Consider the following 20,913-nt stretch of genomic DNA (forward strand, 5'->3'; position numbering starts at 1 on the left):
CACAGCGTTCAGGCATATGCCTTCTTTCCCTGCTTGTCTTTATTTCTGGGATCTAGTTGTCGCTTTAGCAGTTAAATGAAACCGATACCTGTTTCCACTGAATACATTGGAGCAACAGGTTTGTACCCCAAGAAAATATAAGACCATTCCACCTGCAGTAGAGGCTTCAGTAAAGTGTCATCTATACAACAAACGGCACCAAAAACGAATTAAGAAGAGAAAAACGTTCACTGGTCACTCTGCAACTTCAATATTAAGGTTTCAAACATATCATCAGGAAAATTATCAAGATCTCAGATTAAAGTATCAGTGGATAGAGAATGCAGCCACCACACCCAGCCGGTTGTGAGAGTCCAGGAATGGTTATGCCTCACCCATCTGCAGCACCCCTCTGCAGGGAGAAAATGAGGTGGTACTCAAAGCAGGTGGGACAAAACTGGGGTCTTCCCTCACTTTTTGTGCTTTAAGTTACTACTTGTAAGTCGTGTGAGTCGATTACACTACGTGTAAGACAAGTGAGTCGATTAACCCTCATCACTACAAAGGTTAATGGAGCAACTTAGTGTATGACAACGACTGATTCGGTTTTTGCAGATCCAGGCTTTCTAGTCTGAACAGACTGCATTTCCAAATTCCTCTTCCACAATCACAAGAGCCAGAGAACACTATTTTAAGGTCAGTCTCAAAGCCTAGAACAGCACAGACCAACACCTATTTTTACTTTCAGTACTGCTACTGTGTTATGGGAAGGAGACATCAGGGTGTGCTCACTCCAGCACTGCTCTATTCTCTCTCCCTAGTTTCCAGTCTCCCATTTCTTTGTTCTGCTGGTATTAAGAGGCTTTTTGGCTATGAAGAGGGCAGCTGGCTGACCAGCCTGCTGCCTAAATGGTCTTTCCTATCCCCATGACTGATCCACACAAATTGCCTTTTTGCCCTAATGACCAAAAAAAGGTGAAGGCTGCTCTAGACCAAAAAAACCAGACACCATGCAGGAACAAAGGCTCAGTAAGTCATTTGAATTTGAGCAAAAGAAAGTCTTCTTCCATTTTCTTAGAGAGCACAGGTAGAGGCTTTGGTAGTGGTTTGCCCTGAGCTGGTTACTGATGGACAGTTTCTGTCTTCTACATCAGCTGGAAGGATCCTACACCCCGTCAGTAGACACCATCTCCATAAAGAGGTACCAGAGGCATCATGGGCTTCTCCACATGCAGTCCTTTGTTTTCACTTGGCGCTGCTCAAATTTGCATTATGTCTACTGTCAAGTAAGGAAACTTTCATCACAAATGCCATGTGCATTCTTAGACCCCATATTTAGCCATCTCTCAGTTAGCTGCATTGTCTCTACCGTGCAAAAGAAGTCAAACAAATTCCTACTTTTGCTTGAAGACGTCCCCCAATGGTTGATCTCATATGGTAGACAGAAACAACAACATCTCCATGGACAGTGGCTCCCAGTGGAATTAGGACTTTCCCTTCTTGCACGCGGTATTCTCTTTGAGGGGAAGAGAAGGAAATCCACAGTTAAGCTCCCTTCCACAATGCCATTACCACCCAGCAACAATGTCAACATAAAAGCTATCCCCTCGTTCAGGCCAAGCAAACAGAAGGTGCATTTAGCGCTCTGCTTAGTGTTAGGCTTAGTTGACACAGGAACATTTCACAGGGGAAACCAACTACCCCTATGAAGGTATCCCACTGCATGACAGCTTCAGACTCATTCTGGCAGTTTATTTCAACACTAGGCACTAACTTTCAATTAATATATGCTCTCCTTCATTTATCACGCAGTCTGACAATGGCCGCAGCACAGATATTAGACACATTGGAGCAAAATGAAAGACTCCTCATGTCAAGCTCCTAAGGAAGGTAGGAGATCACAGCAACTCACTTCATTCTTTCATACTCCTGGGAGGTGGTCAGGATTCTGGTTTCTCCGCTGAGAATGTCGCAGAAGGGCCGGCATCCATTTCGTTGCTTGTTGAAACAGGGGACTGGGCTGAGGGTGACTGACTTGATAGTAAGTGGTTTGCAGTGAGGAATGACGGGCTTGTCTGCTATTAGATCACAAATGTATCCTATGTACCTGCAGACAGAGAAAGCCATTACTGAAATCTCCATCCCAGCAGACCGATTTTCATTCTGTACTTGAAATCTACCTTGAAATCCACTGAAAGTGCGACTCTTTCACAGTTCCAGGACTGGAGTGTCCATGTACTTCAGCATCCTTGCAGCTGGCACAAAATCTATGCTTCTATTTCTGTTTAATTTCAAAAACTGGAGCTCAAGAGGAAGGAAGTCGGCCTTTAGCTTTGAGCTGAAGATCATTTCTCCTCACCTTTTAGGAGAGAAGGTGCCGAGCAATGGTTTTTCTGGTTTACCAGTAGAAATTTGCCTTCTATTTTACATGCACATAGCAGATAAATTACTTTGTTAGTCATGTACTGAAGGATCATAATTATTACATACATAACACTATATCTTTGGTTTGCTCTGATAGGCAGCTCTTCCTCTGCTTAATGGAAATTGTAAAAAAAGACAATTTTACAGTGTAAACTCCTGTAACAGTGAAGCTGACATAGAGAGAGGGATTCACCCAGGCCCTGTTCACTACAGGTGTGTCAGCTTTCCTGAACTAGCCAGCAAAGCTACTGTAATATTTGATTTTGTTCCTCCATTACTGTTAAATCAATGTTTTTAAAATGGAAGCAGCCATAAACATCAGTTAAGACCTGTCAAAGCTAAGTACCATGGCTAATGCATGAGCACTGCTTGTGCTGCAATACGAATTCTGGAATTTTCAGTTTGTCACCTCCTGCCAGTGCCTTCAGGCTGGTCTGAGTGGAGAACCTGGAGCATGCAGCGTATACACCCCTCAGGTCATGTGCATTATTTTATAAAAGAATAGAATAATTCAGATTGGAAGAGACCTCTGAAGATCATGTGGTCCAGCTCTCTGCTCAGAGAAGGACCAGCTTCAAAGCTGTGTCTCGGAACTGGATTATGCTGCTGGGGGTGATACCCAGCCAAGGATCTCCAAGGACAGATATCCCACAGCTGCTCTGGCCAACATCTTCTAGTGCCTGATCGTCACTTTACCACTTATTTCTGGGGAACAAAATGAAGCCTGAATGCCTATCTCATCCCAGGGGCTAGGAACACATTGCCAAAACACACCCAACAGGTACTTGGGCAGTTTTCAGTGTGAGGAATATAGCCCGCCTGCGTAGCGTTTAGCCAGTACACTCTACCTCCTGTGAGATGGCCACAGTACAATCCCAGGTCTCTTTGTGTTCAGCAACTGCATAGCAGGGCCTGGATTAGAGAAGAGGTGACAGAAACAGAACATCGCACTGACCAGAACTGCTGAGGCTGCACGGCCATCCTGTTAAGGAAAGGGGCAGGGGGAGAAAATGTGTGTTAGTATCAGAGACAGCCTTTAAAATTCAGCAGAACACTTTCCACTCTTCCTTAAATCACACAAAATAATTTCTCCAGAAAGACTAGGATTGAGACTGCAAGATGATGAGGAATTCTCAGCGCTGTGTCATTTGTTCAGTGGATCAAAGCTAATATCCAGTAAGCAGTCAGAGCTGAGGATGGTTTAGACTTGTTTTGAAAACCCAGAAGTAGATTTTTTTCTAAAAATGTCGGTGTTTCATGGCTGCTCCAAAGCTGTAGTATTATAATTATTTCAAACGTAGGCCTGGAACTGATCATAGGGGTCAGAATACACCCGTCCCACAGCTGCAGGAAGTCATCTAATAGAAATTTAACCTAGAAGAGTTCACAAATAAAAAAAACTCCAACCCAAGGCTCCTTCACCCAAACACCTCCACAAACCTCAACCTACAGATTGTTCCTGAAGAAGTCTATATTTCTTTAGGGTGATTATGGGGGAAAGTATGTTTGCTGAGTCAGATTGATAGACCAAAAATACAGAAAAAGCAGGAAAGAATCAAAGTATCCCCAGTGCCCCAGGTCCCTTCTATAACCAGGAACATATGAGGTGATGAACCATGGATCATACCCCAGCTCTGGCAAGACAAACAAAAAGAAAAAGCCCTTCCATCAGCTTCCACCAGAATCCAGGTCTGATGCCTGCATAGTTTTGGATGCACATTCATGGCACAGCGATGGGTACAAGAACCTGCTCAGTACTACCAGAGTACTGTGTCCCCTCCCAGCTCATCTCCTGCTTGTCAGAGGGGGCAGAAGGTCCCAGAAGTCAAGACTCATTTCCAAGGAAGAAGTGGGAAACCTGCTGCCCCATCAGGCAGGTAGTCCCCCTCAAAAGTCTGAACCACAAGTTAAAAGTTATATGAGCTCCTTGCAATTATTTATTTCAGGCACCTTTTAGGCACTCCAGCCATACCCTAGGATTTGCCACACCAGAGCTGACCCAGACCCCAGTAACTTGCCGAGCCTGAGCACATGCTCGAGGTTAACAGGCTATTTGCTTTTTTAAGGTTTAGCCCCTGCCAGTTGCTTCCGAAAAGATCTCTCAGGTTCATATAAACTAAGTGGGCTTCTGCAGACTTCTTAGAAAGTGTTGGAAAGGACTCTCTGTCTGTCATGGTTTAATCCCAGCCAGCAACTAAGCACCACACAGCTGCTCACTCGCTCCTCCCCCCCACAGTGGGATGGGGAGGAGAATCGGAAAAAAAACCTTGGTTGAGAGGGTTGAGATAAGAACAGTTTAATAACTAAAATAAAATATAACAACAATAATAATAATAATAATAATAATTAAATATAATAATAGTCATGAAAAGGGATATAACAAAAAGAGAGAGAAATAAAACCAAAGGAAAAAGAAAGAAAATAAATGGTGCACAATGCAATTACTCACCACCTGCTGACCAATACCCAGCCAGTCCCCAAGCAGCGATCCGCCCCTCCTAGCCAACTCCCCCCCAGTTTATATACTGGGCATGACATTCTATGGTATAGAATAGCCCTCTGGCTAGTTGGGGTCAGCTGTCCTGGCCACGCTCCCTCCCAGCTCCCTGTGCACCTGCTCGCTGGCAGCATGGGAAACGGAAAAATCCTTCACTTAGGATAAGCGCTACTTAGCAACATCAGTGTGTTATCAGCATTATTCTCACACTAAATCCAAAACACACTGTGCCAGCTACTAAAAGAAAATTAACTCTAACCCAGCTGAAACCAGGACACTGTCCTTTACAGCATTATCCTGATAGTCATTGCTCAAAGGGCAGTAAAGGAATTTAATTCTTGAACTAGATTTCCAGGACTGGAGGCATCAAGTGCATCTTTGTCTCTGTTTGAATGGAATTTGTATCCCGTAGCTGCTGGCTGTGCTACGCAAGGCAGAAATGCCAGACTCGTATGTAAGGTTTGGGATCAGTCATTTCCTCTGTTCCTTCCAGTTTATGCTGATCAGGGCTGACAGCCTCCCGGATTTAATTTAGGCTCCAGAAGCAAAACAGAACTCTCCTTTTGGGCATCACCGTCAATATTAAAGGTTGTATGGGGTAAATTACAAGTTAGTCATACAGAATCACACCACTCTCGTGCATCTCATCTACACATTGCCCAGTACTGAATATAACCCTTACGGGGGATTTAGCAACCATTTCATCTGTGGTGCACAAAGAGGAGCAGAAGGCAACTGGACTTCTTCAGCCAGGCCTGACAAGTAGCGACTGCAAGAGACTTTAACAATCTCAGTTTCACAGTTTGACAAAATTCCCAACTATGTGTTTTCTCCTCAACTTCCATCAGTAACCTTCAGTCTAGAGGCTGCAATTTGTACTGCGACTACTTACACTAAAATGCAAAGCCACAGCAGGCTGACAACTCTTACAGTCGGTTCTTGGGTGAAGTTCAAACCTTTTTGCTACTCGTCACCTCTAGTAGTTCACGGCTAGGATGACTGTGATCCCTCTTGCTTTGCATTCCTGCTTCCTGTTCAGCGTTACATCTTCCAGCTTAGCTATGCAGCTGCACATGGAAGATGATGTCCCTTTCCATGGGGGTCTGTTTTGTTACATTTCTTTTAGAAATTGTCACCATCCTCATACGCAGAGTCCAGACACGCAATGTGTGCTATGACTTATGACTCACAGGTCTAAAAATTTGGTTACTTTCTGGTGTACTTACCATGCAGTGGATGACACACACGTTTTTGGGGTTCTGCTGTAGCCAGTTGTGCATGTTCTTACAGACGGCATAGAGGTTGTGCAGGCTGGGTGCTTGTCGTACTGGCCAGCTACATTCAGATACCTACGGGAATTGCACCATGAACAAAAGCCAGCTTCATAAAAGCATTGAGAAAGGCAGGCTTTTACAAATGCTTTCTGCCAAGAAACGTACTTCTCTTTTACAACCTAGACTTATGTGCTTGAAACCTACTCCATCTCTTCTTATGCATAATTCTGCTCCATGACTTTCATGAATTATGAGGAGACCAACAAAAAAGAATTCTCAGTTAAGTAACATAATATTGATGTATTGTCACTGACTATACATTTTTAAAATTTACATTTCAAGTCAGATTATCCTGAGTGGCCTTTCATAACACTCCAGTCTTCCAGCAGCACACTGATTTGTGCTATGTCTAAAGCCTTTGTTCAACTTGCCCCTAAAGACCATGGCTCTGATTTTCAAAGGATACTGAGCATCTGTTGTTCGCAGTCATTTTGTGTCATAGGATTTTCAAGCCCTATTTGACAGATACTAGACTGATGAAAGGGAAACTTCTGTTAAAAAAATATATATCTGAATAAGTATAGCTAAGATATGAGCCAGAAAAATGAATGACTTCTTAGAACTGAAAAACCACAAATTCTAAAGTATGTCTAGTTACTATTCATCGATGCACTAGTTCTAAGTCATAACACTTATCTCAAGAACAGTCCTTGCAGTCTCAAACAGCACATCAAATAGCCTTCTACAGACATCTCCGTTTCATCTGGTTTTAATTGAAATATCTTTTTTAAAGGCATTTCTGGCTAGAAGAAATTTAAAGGAGAAGTGTCACGAGGCTTGTCCTCAGACAAAGAATTGGTTCTTTCTCTCTGCTGACATTTGGATCCTGCTTAATGAGAACCAGGGGCAGGAAGGAGATGGTTTGTCCAGATGTTCTCAAATAGCCATATGATTTCCATACCTGACCGTTTCATCTCTCAGAGGAAGGAAGTGCTCCAGGTTTCATAAAACTTGTATTTAAGGTTCTCTCTTACATGGACCTGCACAACATCTTGGAGCAGAAACAGGAATCCTGACTCAAACCAGAGAACTACCAAGATGTGTTTTGTCTCAAACAACGGCTCCAGTGACACCCAGAGGATACAGGGACAGAGTGAGTGGGCGGCTCTGCCTAACCCAGCACAGCCAACCCGCTGCCAGCCTTCCTCAGCTGCCAGACCTCTGCTGAACAGTTGGGAGATTTTTGTCCAATCTAGTCTAATTAGACATTTGTCTAATTGCTTTTGGGACTCATGAAAGTTTTTGGTCTCCACAATAACCTGAAATTCAGCTGTGCACTCGGTGAGCAAGTGCAGGGTTGCGTTGTAGAAGCTACCCAATAAGTCAATCCACACACAAGCTTTGGAAGGCGGTGAATGACCCTTCCCTAGTTATCCTCTCTACAGCGTTATCCTCATCCCCCATTTTCTCCCATTTTGAGACCTGCAGTTTATTTCATTCCTTCTGTTGCATACATTTGATTTTCCCTTGCCTATTCCTTTTCTGTGCATTTTCAGGAAGGGCCACGCGGGCACAAAAACACCCAAAGGTTCACTAGGCGGTGACCCCCAGTGCAGGAACAGCCAGCATTAGCTTTCTGTTCCATGGACCTGGCAGCATATGCACTGCTGCAGCTGTGGGACCACCGTAAAATCTGAATTACAGAGTGATCATAAACATTTATTCAATTCTTTAACAGAGCCAGAGTACTGATGCCAGAAATGACGTGTATTATTTTATATTATAAATTATTTTATATCAGGCAAAAGTCTTCTCCCAACCCCAAATACTTTTTCAGCAGTCTTCTGGAGGCACAAGATCCACTTGCAGTTAGATCACTAAAACACGATTCAGATTCCAAGTGGCTGTTACAATTAATATGACCAGAGACCCTTTCAGGGACAATCTTCTGACCAGACCTCATGACAACACACTGTCAAGCATCTGGAAAAGCCATTACCACTTATCAAGTAAATAATACACATTTTCCAACAGTCCATAATTATATATTTACTTTGCCTATAATTACACATCTGCCTGCTGGTTTGCAATTAGGAGATTAAATACGCGCTATGTAGCATGGCATTTATTTCAAACATAACCTCAGCACCACTCATGAAAGACAATTCTACAGAAAAGTAACAGGAATTCTTCTAGAGCTTTGGAAATAAGCAGCCAGCGCTTGTTTTACTTCAGCAGTAGGGCAGCAACAGCCAAGAATGTGACCCACCAGGGACTCTGAAGTTTGGTTTTATTGTTTAAGGCTATATTTGAGTTACGTGTTTTCAAACTGCTCACACTTCCTCGAGCAGCCGTGAGCTCTCCTCTCCTGCCGGGGTGGCAGGCAGGGAGGAGAACAGAGCACAGCCAGGTTTGAGCAGCAGGTTTTAGTGTTCATAGTCCCCTCTTCTCCTCAATAGACCAGACACCTGGGGCTTTGTGTCCCACATGGCCTTGTCAGGGCAGGAAAAGGCCCAGCAGGACATTAACTATCATCTTCCTCCTGTGCTGGTACGCGGCAAAGTGACCTACTTTGATCTTAGGAACAAAAAGTTTTAAAGAAGATAGGAATTAAAAAGCCTTTCACTTCAATGAATAAGTGTGCAGCTCAGAACTTCAGCTCATCTGGCATCCTCATCCAGAAAATACCTTTAATGGGATTTCACCTCCTTGATAGCCAATTAGGGTTTTTTTTTTCCAATATATATGAAGTTCAACCTGATATTTATAATCATTTCATGTTTCATCTGATCTCATGTATTGTGTTGTACACATTTCATTTTCCTGCAAAGGAACTTGGAGTCAGTATTTCCTAGCCCATAACCTCAAAGTACAATATTTTATTAGAAGATGCATCATTTTCTTCCTCTGTGTGTCAAGGCAATAACTTACAAAGCACCTACTCATGCTTCAAGAGCAACATACAAAGTCCTCTATTAAGGTGTTGGATAGGGTAGGAGATAAAGCAGAGGGGTGGAGGAGTTATGGCCAGGTCAAGCAATACACCAACAGACATGTAATGCTGAACTTTCAAAAGCAGATCTTTCTCCTCCCACCAATAGCAAGAGTGATGCACCACAACCAAGCAAGAATGAAGATTCAGAGCCCTTGATATCTTTTTATTAGTCCTTTGCGTTCATTTACTCATCTTTGAAGACATGGCTGGTTACTGATTGCCACTGAGAAATTTGCTTCAAGTGTGAGTGACCGTTTTCTGGCGATCAGAGCAATTGCTGAAGATAGCTTCAGCTATACCTCAAACTGGAATGAGGCTTACATGGCATGAGATTTGCTTACCCTGGCCGAGAGCTACGCCTGGCAACTGCTGTTGCCTTTTTTGTTGAAGGCAACAAAAAATAAGAAATTAAAAATAAAAAAATCATCACTCCCTTGTGGGAGAGGGAAAGGACAGGGAGTTTTCTGAAAGATTAGATCTAATCTTGCATTTCAACAGCAGTATTTCATAGAGATTTCCTCTAAAAGCCATTAATGAAGCAGAGCCTTGCAACGCTCCCGTATGCTGTTCTGGTTTTAGAGAAGGAAACTGGGGCAGAGAGTGGAGGTGGGTTTTTAAAGTCATATGCTAGTGGAAGAGCCAAAGTGCCCCTTGCATTTGTTTTCCAGTCCTGTGCTTTGTTAAGGTCTCCTGCTTGAATAAAGCACAGCTGAAGGGTTGTTCAACATTAAAATAATCTACCTTCTTTTCTTGGTAATTTCTTTCAAAGCGCTTTCGTTTTACTCCTCACATCTCTGCAGCAGCTTCTGACAGCTATGTAGGAGCCAAGAGCAGCACAGGCTCAACTTGGTGCAATGCCACTTACTCTCACAGGCTCCTAACACAAGAATTATGCCCTGAACTTTCCAGCTCTTTAATCCCCATGGCCCCAGGCCTCAGCTAAAAGCCAAAAATGACCACAGCAACTTAGAAACACCTGTAATTCCTTTTTGATCTTCTTATATTTTGCCATGCCCGGGATAGACAGAAACAGAACCTGGTATCCCTTTTCCCAAGAAATTTCGCCCCCTGCTCTTGTTAACCCCTTGGAAGACACTCACCCGGTTGTGAAACTTGGCACTACGATAATACTTGGGGGACAAGTTGAAGACGGTGTAGTGGTCGGGATGTCTGGAATCCAAAAACGTCCGTACGTCTTCAATGTGGTTCCTGAATCCCAGCTCAACGCCTTCAGCCGGAAAAGACATCACTAGAAATGTAAGAAGAAGCCAGGCTGAGCACGCACCATAATGTGTTTATGGACTTCTGAACCCTGGGATACTAAAAGTTTTATTTATCTGATAAGCAGTACTTACCTATGATTCTTGAGGTAATGTATGAAATATCTAGCTCTCCCTTGGTGTAACTAAAAGGAGATAAAGTGGGAGACAGACATTATGCACATGTTTACAGAAGACAGCCCATTACAGGAACTAGGAGAGGAGTGTTTTCCTGCAAAGATCTGCTTTTGACACAAGGAAAAAATTATCTTAAAACTGATTCTTTGTACTTTATCGTTAAGCCTTAAGAAAAGGGCACAAATAGCTTCCTGCAGACAGCGACCCAGCCTTCCCTTCTACATATGCAATTAACTGGATGCAGAAGCTTGCAAAAAAAGGTCCCTTTTCCCTTTTGTCATTAATTTTCAGTGCCAGTTTTCAGGAGAAATCTCTAGTAGTTTGCCACTTTGCAGATCCCTCAAAGCCTCTGAGATCTTGCATGCATTAAGTTTCCTTAATTTATCGCAGCCCCATATCGCTCAGAGGCAGGTAGAGTGCCAAGCACAGGGGACACCACCAGCAGAGGTAACCAAAGCAAAGTCACCTCAGCTTTTTCTTCTACTCAAAAGGTGGCCATAGGGAAGGGAAGAGATACATCCGCAAGAAGAGTCTCCTTGCACAGCAAAGGGAAGGCAGGCAACACAAGCCAGTTTTCAGTGACAAAATATTTTAGTGGTGACTGAGTAGAAGGACCCCACAGGGGTCAGTGAAGGAATTGGAGACCAAGTGCTCCACTTTCAGTTGAGGGGCCTTTTCCAGATTTCAGGATGTTGATGCTCACTCACTATGAAGTTTAGATTTTTTACTTTGGTTCCTTGGGGCCAAATACCAATTATGAGACAGAATCAAAGAAGTCACTTGTGATTTTCATCTCCTTCCTTCATTAGGTTAGCTGGAAGTTGTGCTGTGCTAATTAAGACGGCAGCTCAGACTGGCACTTAGCAGCTAATGATTTTACCTGCGTTAGGCAGCTTCAGCTGTACTGTACCTGGCAACAGACTGCATGACCTTTGAAGATGTATCTTTCAGGGTATCCTTCAGGTTATCCTTCAAATTGCTGAAGAGTCTCCCTGCTCCTCCTTTCACCATATCTAGCAAGCCTCCCCCATAGCTGGACTCCATGTCTGGTGATGAGGCACCTTCAAGTACAACAAAACCAAAGCCAACATCACTTATTTGGAACAAATCCAGAGAGCCACCAAACCCACTGCTCCATTCAGACCGAACGCATTCACCTGTGCTGCTGCATGTCAAGCGTAGGGCAAAAATCGTTTTACTTATTGAAGTCATGATTTTCCAGAGATGAGAGATGGCACATTCCTGCCAGCTGGTCTCAGAAACCGTCACCGACACTCAACGTTGTGTGCAGGTTGACTGTGTAGTATCAGTACAGTATGGACAACCACCAGACGAGCTCCCTCACCTCTCAACCCAACCCAAAGCAAGACCAGCTCTACAGCATGCAGCTAATTTGCTGATCATAACCAAAACCAAATCAATAGTCACCTCCGCAGGGGTAAGAAAAAGGCACTAGGATATATAGCAGCTCTTCAGCCTGTCACGGCTGCTGGTTTGCAGCTAGGTGACTGAAGATTATCTTACAACTATCCATTTCTATGGATATAGAAGAAGCCAGAGTGATTTTATGTCACTTAAGAGTCAAGTTAGAGTTGCTTGAGGGGAAGAAGGTAAAAGTTTGGGTTTTGGCGAAAAAAAGCCAGAATTAAACTTTCCAGCTGAGAATGAGAACTTTTTTGGATATTCGAATGTTTGCAGCCTTAGTAGAAGACTCAGCACATTGCTAAGGCTAAAGCAGAGTGGGGCTGACCTCCTTGGTAGGCTTTTCCTCACAGCTTGAAATGGCACAAATCTACACAGTCAATAGGAGACTAACATAAAGCAAGAGCGATTTAAAGTGTTATTTTGATGGGCTGTGATACGGCTTTACACCTCAAGTGTTTGCATTTGGCAGTTATAATAGAATAACTATTCCACTGTCTTAACCAAAACCCAATTTGTTGCAGCCTTCCTTATTATAGCAGTGCTGTGTTAATAGCATAATTCTCAGAAAAGCAGAAGTTTGATAAATTGGATGTAGACTTGAGTAAATGTGGTTTTGTTTTACTGCAGAATTGTTAGACACAAACCTAGTAAAATGATATTTTAACTGCTTATTAACTACAGATTAAGCTCTTGACTACTGAAAAATTGCTTTCTGTTCACTAGGCCTCAACTATTTTGATCTTAGCAAACTTTAACTATATTACTTCAATTATACATTTGTTACCTTGTTATGTCAAATTAGTCAGAAGACCTAGATCCTCTAGCACAGCAGATTAAGCAACAAGCAACCTATGTAAACACACGCCACACTCTCAGGTAGTCTTGTAATCGAGGTGGCATCCACTAAGAGTTGCCTTTTCTAGAGCACATGGAAAGTCTGAGAACATTTGTCCCACTGTAGAGCCATGGGACAGCTGCTTTGTAAAATGAACATGCTGGTCATTATTAAATACCCCGGCACCCAGAAATGGGGAAGATTTATCATAGTTAAGGCAGACTGGTGGCATTGCCAGTGCTCGTTATATATTTTACAAAGAGACCTTCCAGCTATCACTTCTCTGGCTCCATAGCATGAAAGTGAGTGCTGTTAGATATATGCAACTCAAATATTGCTCACATAATCATCATTACCAGAAGAAATATTCTAGAGGCATTCAGACTATTAAGAAACATGAAAAAAAACCTACATTTAAAAAGCCCCTACTGGTTTCCTCTGTAGATTACTAAACCCATTTAAATGGCATTCACTCTTTCAGACCTGGAGTGAGCTATCAGTAAATACAATATATATCTTTAAACTGGAGACTCTATTGGTAAAGTGATGTTATTTATTCCCCTATGCACAGAGGGTTCTTAATGCACTCTGACGTGGTCATGATCCACATGAACGTGATCCATGTGCTAGACCAGTAAAATAAGAGGCCATCTCTTCTCCTCCGCACTCTGCCAGCTTCAGAACAGAAGATGCCTTCTCAAGGCACAGGAATTGTTCTTTTGCCAAACCACTTGCAAGTATCTACTTTGAGTATGATCAAAAAAAAGAGAAAGAAAAAAAAAAATCAAAGTAGCTCATTGGCTTCCAAGTATGGAATCAGTGTTTGATCTCTCTTCAAAAACTTTGCATTTGGATTACTCTATGCTAGAAGAGCCAGGGGTGGAAGGAGGAGGTAAAGCTCAAAAGATACTTCCAGTTCTGCAGGTCAACTTCTAAAAGAAAGGAAAGCAGAAAGGTGGTAACTTGGAACAGGGAAAGGGGCGCAAAGGGATCAGAGGACCAATGGTAATGGACAAATTTTTACGGTTGGAAATACTGTAGAAGAGCAACAGAAAGGCTCCAAAGAGTATGGAAATCCTAGAATCTTTAGAAATCAACCCTAAGGGGAAAAAAAAGGAGAGAGAGGAAGAGAAACAGAGAGATAATGAGAATTTCACTATATTTCTAAAAGAAGCAGCAGTAATTAATTCCAAGTTTACTACGTACACTAAAACGGAGAGACAGAAAAGATGGCTAATGAAGAAATGCAAGCTGGTACTACTTAACCAAGAGCACAAAACTAGTATTTAAGATTTAACATGAGACAAGTATTACTTGGCTACTGTGAAACTGCTGAGGAAGCTTACGATGTAGCAGCTCTTAGTACTATACCAGGTGCAGTAATTTGCTCGGGTATCTTTTAGTCACTGGATGAGGGCCACGTCCTCAGCGCTGTCAAAGACAGTCTTTCTCCATTACTAGGAATGATACTAGTCTCCTCCACAGACTGTTCATAGAAGAACAAAATTAATACATTCAAAGGCTCCTCTGCTAGGCAGCGTCTCCAACAAAGCATAAAGATATATAAAGGAGCAGAAAGGGTTAATGCATTAACACACAAGCCTGACAATATACACAGAAACCCACAAGAACAGTCAAAAAAAAATTGATTAAAAAAAGGTAGCCTGCCCCTGCATTTTTTGCTGAATAAAATATTTCTGTGCAAAGTCCTTCTGGTAAATGGAGACCTTCAGAGCTGGTGCAGAAGATGGTTGCTGTTCCCTGGACCCCATGCAACAGCCACTAGAAAGGGGCACCAGGACAGGGAGGGCTGAGCCCCACATGTCCCACGTGTCTCCTGTGGACATCAGTCACCTCACTGGGCATCACCTACCACTGCACTTCATGTCCCTGACCCACGCTCAGAGACAGCTGTCTCCATAGGTTTTCTTTTCTTGAACATCTAAGTCCTGAGAAAAGAGCAGCTGAGTTTTCCCTCAAGCCCACTGGCCAACATGCAGAGGACAGTGCCCTATTCCGTGGTAGAAGAAGGACTAAGAACACTTGCTGAGTCTGAAGGGATGAGTCCGTCGTTGCTCCATCTCGGAGCCTGGCAGGAAGGAGGGTCAGGTTTCACTGTGCAGATAAGGTGATCACCATGAACTTGGTCAGGATATTGAGTCAGTAGCATAATGGCATTTCCCTTCTCAGGAAGACCTTCCTACCAGAATCGGGTGGTTAATTCAGGAGCGAGAAACAGTTCTCTCCCTCAACACAAAGGCAAAAGGCCCATTTTGTACTACAATGAAGTGCCCAAGGCACACGACACCCCCTTCCCTCCCTCCATCCCACCAGGAACCGCATCCTGTGCGCACATTTGCTTATGCTGCAGCCAAAGCCAAAATTAACACTCACAGACCTCACACAAGCTCCAAAAGCATCTTCTGCTACAGCAGAAACAGGAGTCGCAAGCTTGTCTGCACAGAAATAGTTTGCTGTGAGTGAGCAACACAGGAGCCTGCCTGCCAGCAGGAGCTGTGATCCCAGTTTTCAGCACGTTATCACAGAGCAGTTCAGGTAACGTTGACCATGGGTTGGAGCTGCTGTCTAGAAGTCTCATTGTGGAGAATTAGTCTCAATGTGTATCAGAAGCATCCTGTTCCTTACACAGCAAGAACTCTTTGTTAACCCAGTTATTGGATATTCCCCGAAAGGCTTAGTGCACTTCAGAGACACGCTTCTGACCTGTATTTGTAGCACCGGTTTCAGAGGGATCACTTGCTCACGGCAGCCTTTTTATTCCGTGATAAAGGAACTTTTAATGCAGCAGTTTTACCATTGCGCGTGCCCTGCAAAGCGTGCCCAAGATGCATGGGATGGCTCTTCTTGAATAGCTCTGCTAGATGATGGCCACAATGATCTCCTCAAGGCAATGGAGCAGTGTGGAACAGAGATAACTTCATCCCTTTGGTTGACAAGTTGAAGTTTGTATTTGTTCTGGCTGAAGAGACTTGCTCCGAGTTAACGCCTACTCCGAGAAGAGACTATTCTGCCTTCAGAATAAATCTCCAGCAACCACAAAATAAAGCAACAACCTACTACAGCCCCTTATAAAACTAAAATACATCCTGTAGTAGCGTTCCTATCGCAGCCTTTTCTCATCAGCAGCCAAAGGGTGGGATTAAATTGCAACAGGGGAGGTTTAGACTGGACATTTAGGAAAAAAATTTTCACAGAAAGAGTGGTCAGACAGTGGAATAGGCTGCCCAGGGAGGGGGTGGAGTCACCATCCCTGGGTGTGTTTAAAGGTCGTTTGGATGAGATGTTGGGGGATGAGGTGTAGGGGAGAACTTTGTAGAGTAGGGCTGATGGTTGGACTCGATGATCCCAAGGGTCTTTTCCAACCTGAATGATTCTGTGATTCTGTGATTTCTCTGGACAGGAGCCTCTGCTAACAGCACCAGCCTTGCACTGTACAGCATGGGAGCTGGAGAGCATAGAAGTCTTAATTAAAGCGCTTAAGCTCTCTCCTTGCTCGCTAGCTAATTTTACAGAGTACCAGGAGAAGGATGCACAGTGCAGGAGGAGAACTTCTCCCAAGGCAGAGACATCGCCGAGACAGCACAGCAAACGCTGCGTCCCTACAGACACATCCCACCGCAGCGAGCACGCAGCTTCGGAGGAGAAGGCTGCGATACCAGGGAAGTTCAGAAGGATGCACTCCTGTCCAGGAACGGCTGAGCACGGCTCCTCTGCCTGCTGTCCCACCATGACCTTCTCGCCAAAGGCACAGGCGTTGCACCCGTGAGAGAGACGTGAAGTGCTTTAGCAGGACAGCTTTGGGGTGTTGGGAGCTAAAGGAGAGACTAATACTCATTGATGCTGTCAAGAGAGACCCACTGTCATATGTCCTCCTTTAGCAGAGCAAAATCATCAGTGCGTATATTAGCCAAACTAGGGAACTCATCTGCACACAGACAGAGGAAGAAACAGCACTGCATCCAGAAGGGAAATACCTCCCTTCTCCTGTACCCCCACGAAGGACCACGTCGCCTCAACGCCTCTTGCTGCGGTCCCACAAGTAGTGTTTGTGCCTAGTGCCAAAAGCAAAGACATTTAACCCAGTCTTGTTATAAAAGCTGGGGTTTGGGGCCTGAAACAGGTGAATGAAGCGGGTGTGGCCCTGTGGGATGGGCACATCAGCCACCACCATCTGTGACCAGAGGCTTCACGGGGCCACAGAGGAGCCAGCAGCAGAGGGGACCACACCACCACCACCGGATGGAGATGCTCACTGCCTGGGACAAGCAAGAAATTCCCGATTTGGAAGCTTTTCCTGCAAGATCTGCACATTGCGGTCCTTGTCTGCATGGGGGGTCCCTGAGCACCAGCCCCCCCAGGCAACCCACAAACCCTGCAAACCACAGGGCATGAATTCCAGCTCTCCAGAGAATTAAGAGGGAAATGAGCCGACATTTAAAAGGCATTTAAGACCATGTCAGCTTGAATATTTATGCTGATGAAGCAATACTTAGCTTGAAAGCGGGGAGGTGAAAGCAAGACATCTAGAAATTGAAGATTGGCAGTGTAGTACTGCGTTTCATAGGTTACATAGGAGGAGTAAACAGACCCTTTTTGCCTGTAAAGGGCAGACAAAAAGCAGACATGAAACCATAAGAAAGGAAGCAGGTTTACCTCAGTCTGCCCAGACTATATGTAACAGTATCTTCAATGTCAAATTATTTTGGTTTTGCTCAGAGAGCTACTGCCCGTGCTTTCTTTAGAGATGGACTGAGCAAAGAGCTAAACCTTCCCCGTTCCTCACTATGGTTCTTCTGTGGAAAAGCATTAAAGCCTTCATCTCCCACCCTCCCTAAAAAGAGGTTAGTTTGCGAGTACTAAATGCTCCTCTGTATTCTCTTTCTATGGTACCATGAGAGCCTGACACTGTGATGAGAAAAACCTTGTTAGCTGCTATGTGTATGTCCCAAATTCCACATTTCTGGAAGTTTTTAGCCACTCGCTGCAGCCTTCTCGCTCCCCACAAAGTATTTCTGGGGCAGGGGGGTTGTTTGCTTATCTTCCCCCCCCGACTATTACCAGGGCATGGCGTGAAAGGGGAGCAAGGGAGTGGTGGAGGCTGCTCTGTGCCTTGTCAGAAAGGGCCTTTTTAAAAGGTCCCCGAACTGAAAGAAGTTGAGCCGCTGTTGTTGTGGCTTCGGCAACAAAGCCCGAATTGTTTTTAAGGAACACTCAGCAAAAAATGATACTATTTGTGCTTCTGCCCCCCCCAGCAGCCCCGCCAGCCAGCGGAGGAGCAGCCGCAGCTCACGTTCCTCCCACACGCAGCTCTGCCAGCAAAGCCTGTGTGATGCGGGACGTGATTTCACACCAGCATTAAGGGACGTTAAAGCCAGGCTGCTGTGGCCCCATTATTGTATTTGCGGGTCTCACCTTGGCATTGCACGAGAGCCCATGCAGAGGGGAGGAGGAGCAGCAGCCCTGGCGCAGGCACTCCTGCCACAACATTATTAGAGCATCCTCATATAGGTACATGAGGTATGGAGGGGTATATGCGTGCAAAAAACAGACAGGCAGCCAAACTGACCCTGGCAGAGCAGAGTCCCCACGTCACTGGGTACCCCCAGCATCACCAGCTCCTGCCAAACCCCACACCAATTTATTGTTTTATGTCACAAATTTATCTTCCATGCACAACACTTCGTTCTTCAGGGGATTGCAAATCAATTTGTGGATGTCGCTGGAAGAGTTTAAACTCCCCTTTCAAGGGGGAGGGTGGCAGGTATTTTGGAATGAAAACCGGGGGGCAGGGTGGCTCCTTTGCAGCCAGTGATAATCAACAGCATTTAGAACCAAGTTGTTTATTTGTCAACGACGTTTTAAGAGCACAATCTGAGCGCCCTGAAGCCCAATCCTCCCTAACCATTCCTTCCAGCTCTCTTCTGGACAGCTGAGCTTTATCACATTTAAGCAAAGACTCTAAAACATCTATGCTATTATACGCACTTACATCCTCTCTTAGATCACACGTAGCCCAAGTGTCATAATTACATCAGCTTTTTAACAGGCACCGAGTGGTGGTTTGCAAAGGGGCTGAGGAGAAATCAGCAGCAACAGAGGCAGCTAAAACAGTGATAAAGGGGCATTCTCAGGAAAGGAGAGTGCTTCTACCTGCAGAAATTACTTGGGAAGTTCCTCAGACTCACACAGACCCTGCAGACTGATCTTTTTTTTCCTTTTTTTTTTTTGCTACCAGTCTCATCTGTCCCCTCCTCCACCACTGTCCCAGATTCCTGGTAGAGTTAGATTCCCTACAAGGCAGAGCACAGATATCTTAAAGTGTTATTCTGTAAAAATAAACAGGAAAACACGTGCAGAGTAGAACTGCAGGACAACAGCAGCAGAACAGGCTCCTACCGTTTGATAACACCATCACTGAGACCCCCAAACCCAGGTTTCACTCATCCTGATGCTTTAAAACACATAGCAGAGAGGTCCAAGCAGTAGGACACTTTAGCAAGTGTAATCCCCAAGAAAAGAGGTTAAAGCCCATGGGAATGAGTTCAGCGTGGCCAAAGGGAAGTTTGAGATCAGGCTATAAGGATGTTTGGACTCTTTAAGGGCACAGGGAAGCAGAGGGAGGTGCACTACGAGCCAGGGAGCCTAATGCACGATAAGGGCTCATCAGCTCACAAATCACATGAGATTATAAACCAGTATTATCCCTCACCCCCAAAACCACGCAGTTTGGCTATTTTGCAATAAGCGTATTAACGACGAGACTGCTCAAGACAAAACTCAGTGGGTTCTTGAGCAGGAGGGGAAAGATGGATTCACCAGAGGCAAGTCTCTCCCAGAACCCAGCCAGCTCCAACACGGGGGTAAAGCCAGAATATTTCTTTCCTAAGCAGGCAATTAGCATAAAACACAGACAGAGGCAGTAATACAAACTGCAACTGCATAAGCAATACTAGGCGAAGTTGGGAGAGGACTGGGTACAGGAGGTAAGCACAGAAAGAGTTTCCAGCTTTCAGGAGGCAGGGACAGGCAGCGCAGGCAGCTGCCAAAGCCACTGCTCCCCAGTCGCTCTCTGCCCCTTCCATCCTAAGGACCAGTTCAGTGCACGGAGGGCTCAGCACAGACCCAGCTTGTGGTGCAGACATCCCGAGCATTAAGACATCTTCAATAATTTATTCAAATGAGGGAGTAGCTGGGGGGTTTTTGTTGTTGTTTGGGGTTTTGTTTGTTTGTTTCTTCAGGTTCTTTTTACTGCAACTTGCCAGCAGTTACCTGGCACTGCACCTATCCAGACCTTTTGCCTGGAATAGGTAGAAAGTGCCTCAAGACCCAAAGTTGCATTACTACGTGCCCAAGAACTTCTTGGCAGCTTTACCTCTAACAGAAGGGTCACCCCAGGTTATTCACACTCCCAAAAGCTATCAGTATCCTTTTCAGAGGAAGTTAGGCTGGGAAAATAAAGCCATTATAAGCTTACAAGGGGCTCACATACTATAGACGTTGGGAGGAAGGAGAGGAGATAGGATGAACCAAGAAGCTCAATGCTTTGAAAAGGAACAGATTTGGGTTCACACCTTAAGGAATCGTTGGCACGGCACGGGGAGATTTCTGTGCATTTCTGCTGCTGTTGGGCAGCGTACATCCAGGCAGGCAGCGCTGCCTCCCTCCTCGAGTACTGCTCCAACCTCGGGAAAAGCTCCCACAAGAAGTCAGGATCCCTTTCTGTGCCTCAGTTTCCTGTGTGTGGGCTGGAACAGGGTCCCTGACCTCCCCTGGGAAGCACTCTGAGCCGCTGGCAGCACGTAGCACACTGTAGGGTAAAGCTCAAGAACTTCTCTTTAGCTCTTGTCTATGATAAAATGCTAGAATTATTATTGTATGAGCCCAAGGCTTTATATTTGAAGGTTCATTTGAGACTGCCTTAATGTAAACTTCATGGAAATTTGAAGAATTAAGATATTTCTGCTTTTGGTTGAGAAATAGTAACTAGAGAATGCTACTTGCACCATCAACTAAGCAATATGGGGGATTTCCACAAAGAGGGGGTTTTGCTTCCTTTTTTAGAGGAA

The 20,913-nt window shown here is 44.5% G+C and overlaps 1 protein-coding gene across 4 annotated transcripts in view; it reads right to left on the reverse strand.

Moving 5' to 3' along the window:
* The window catches only part of DNAJC6 (DnaJ heat shock protein family (Hsp40) member C6), a 52,708-nt gene that overhangs the window by 14,363 nt on the left and 17,432 nt on the right, over positions 1-20,913 (reverse strand). For 3 of the 4 annotated variants that reach the window (XM_074875823.1, XM_074875825.1, XM_074875822.1), the window contains 7 exons: positions 11,477-11,627; positions 10,525-10,574; positions 10,270-10,418; positions 6,127-6,249; positions 3,252-3,385; positions 1,892-2,086; positions 1,378-1,495 (listed from right to left, as the gene is read on the reverse strand). In XM_074875823.1, the coding sequence (XP_074731924.1) occupies positions 1,378-1,495; positions 1,892-2,086; positions 3,252-3,385; positions 6,127-6,249; positions 10,270-10,418; positions 10,525-10,574; positions 11,477-11,627 (920 nt within the window). Of the gene's footprint in view, positions 1-1,377; positions 1,496-1,891; positions 2,087-3,251; positions 3,386-6,126; positions 6,250-10,269; positions 10,419-10,524; positions 10,575-11,476; positions 11,628-15,224; positions 15,946-20,913 lie in introns of those variants that run through there. The other variant, XM_074875826.1, reaches the window with a different exon arrangement.

Source organism: Strix uralensis, chromosome 8, assembly GCF_047716275.1.
Source record: "Strix uralensis isolate ZFMK-TIS-50842 chromosome 8, bStrUra1, whole genome shotgun sequence".
NCBI classification, from domain to species: domain Eukaryota; kingdom Metazoa; phylum Chordata; class Aves; order Strigiformes; family Strigidae; genus Strix; species Strix uralensis.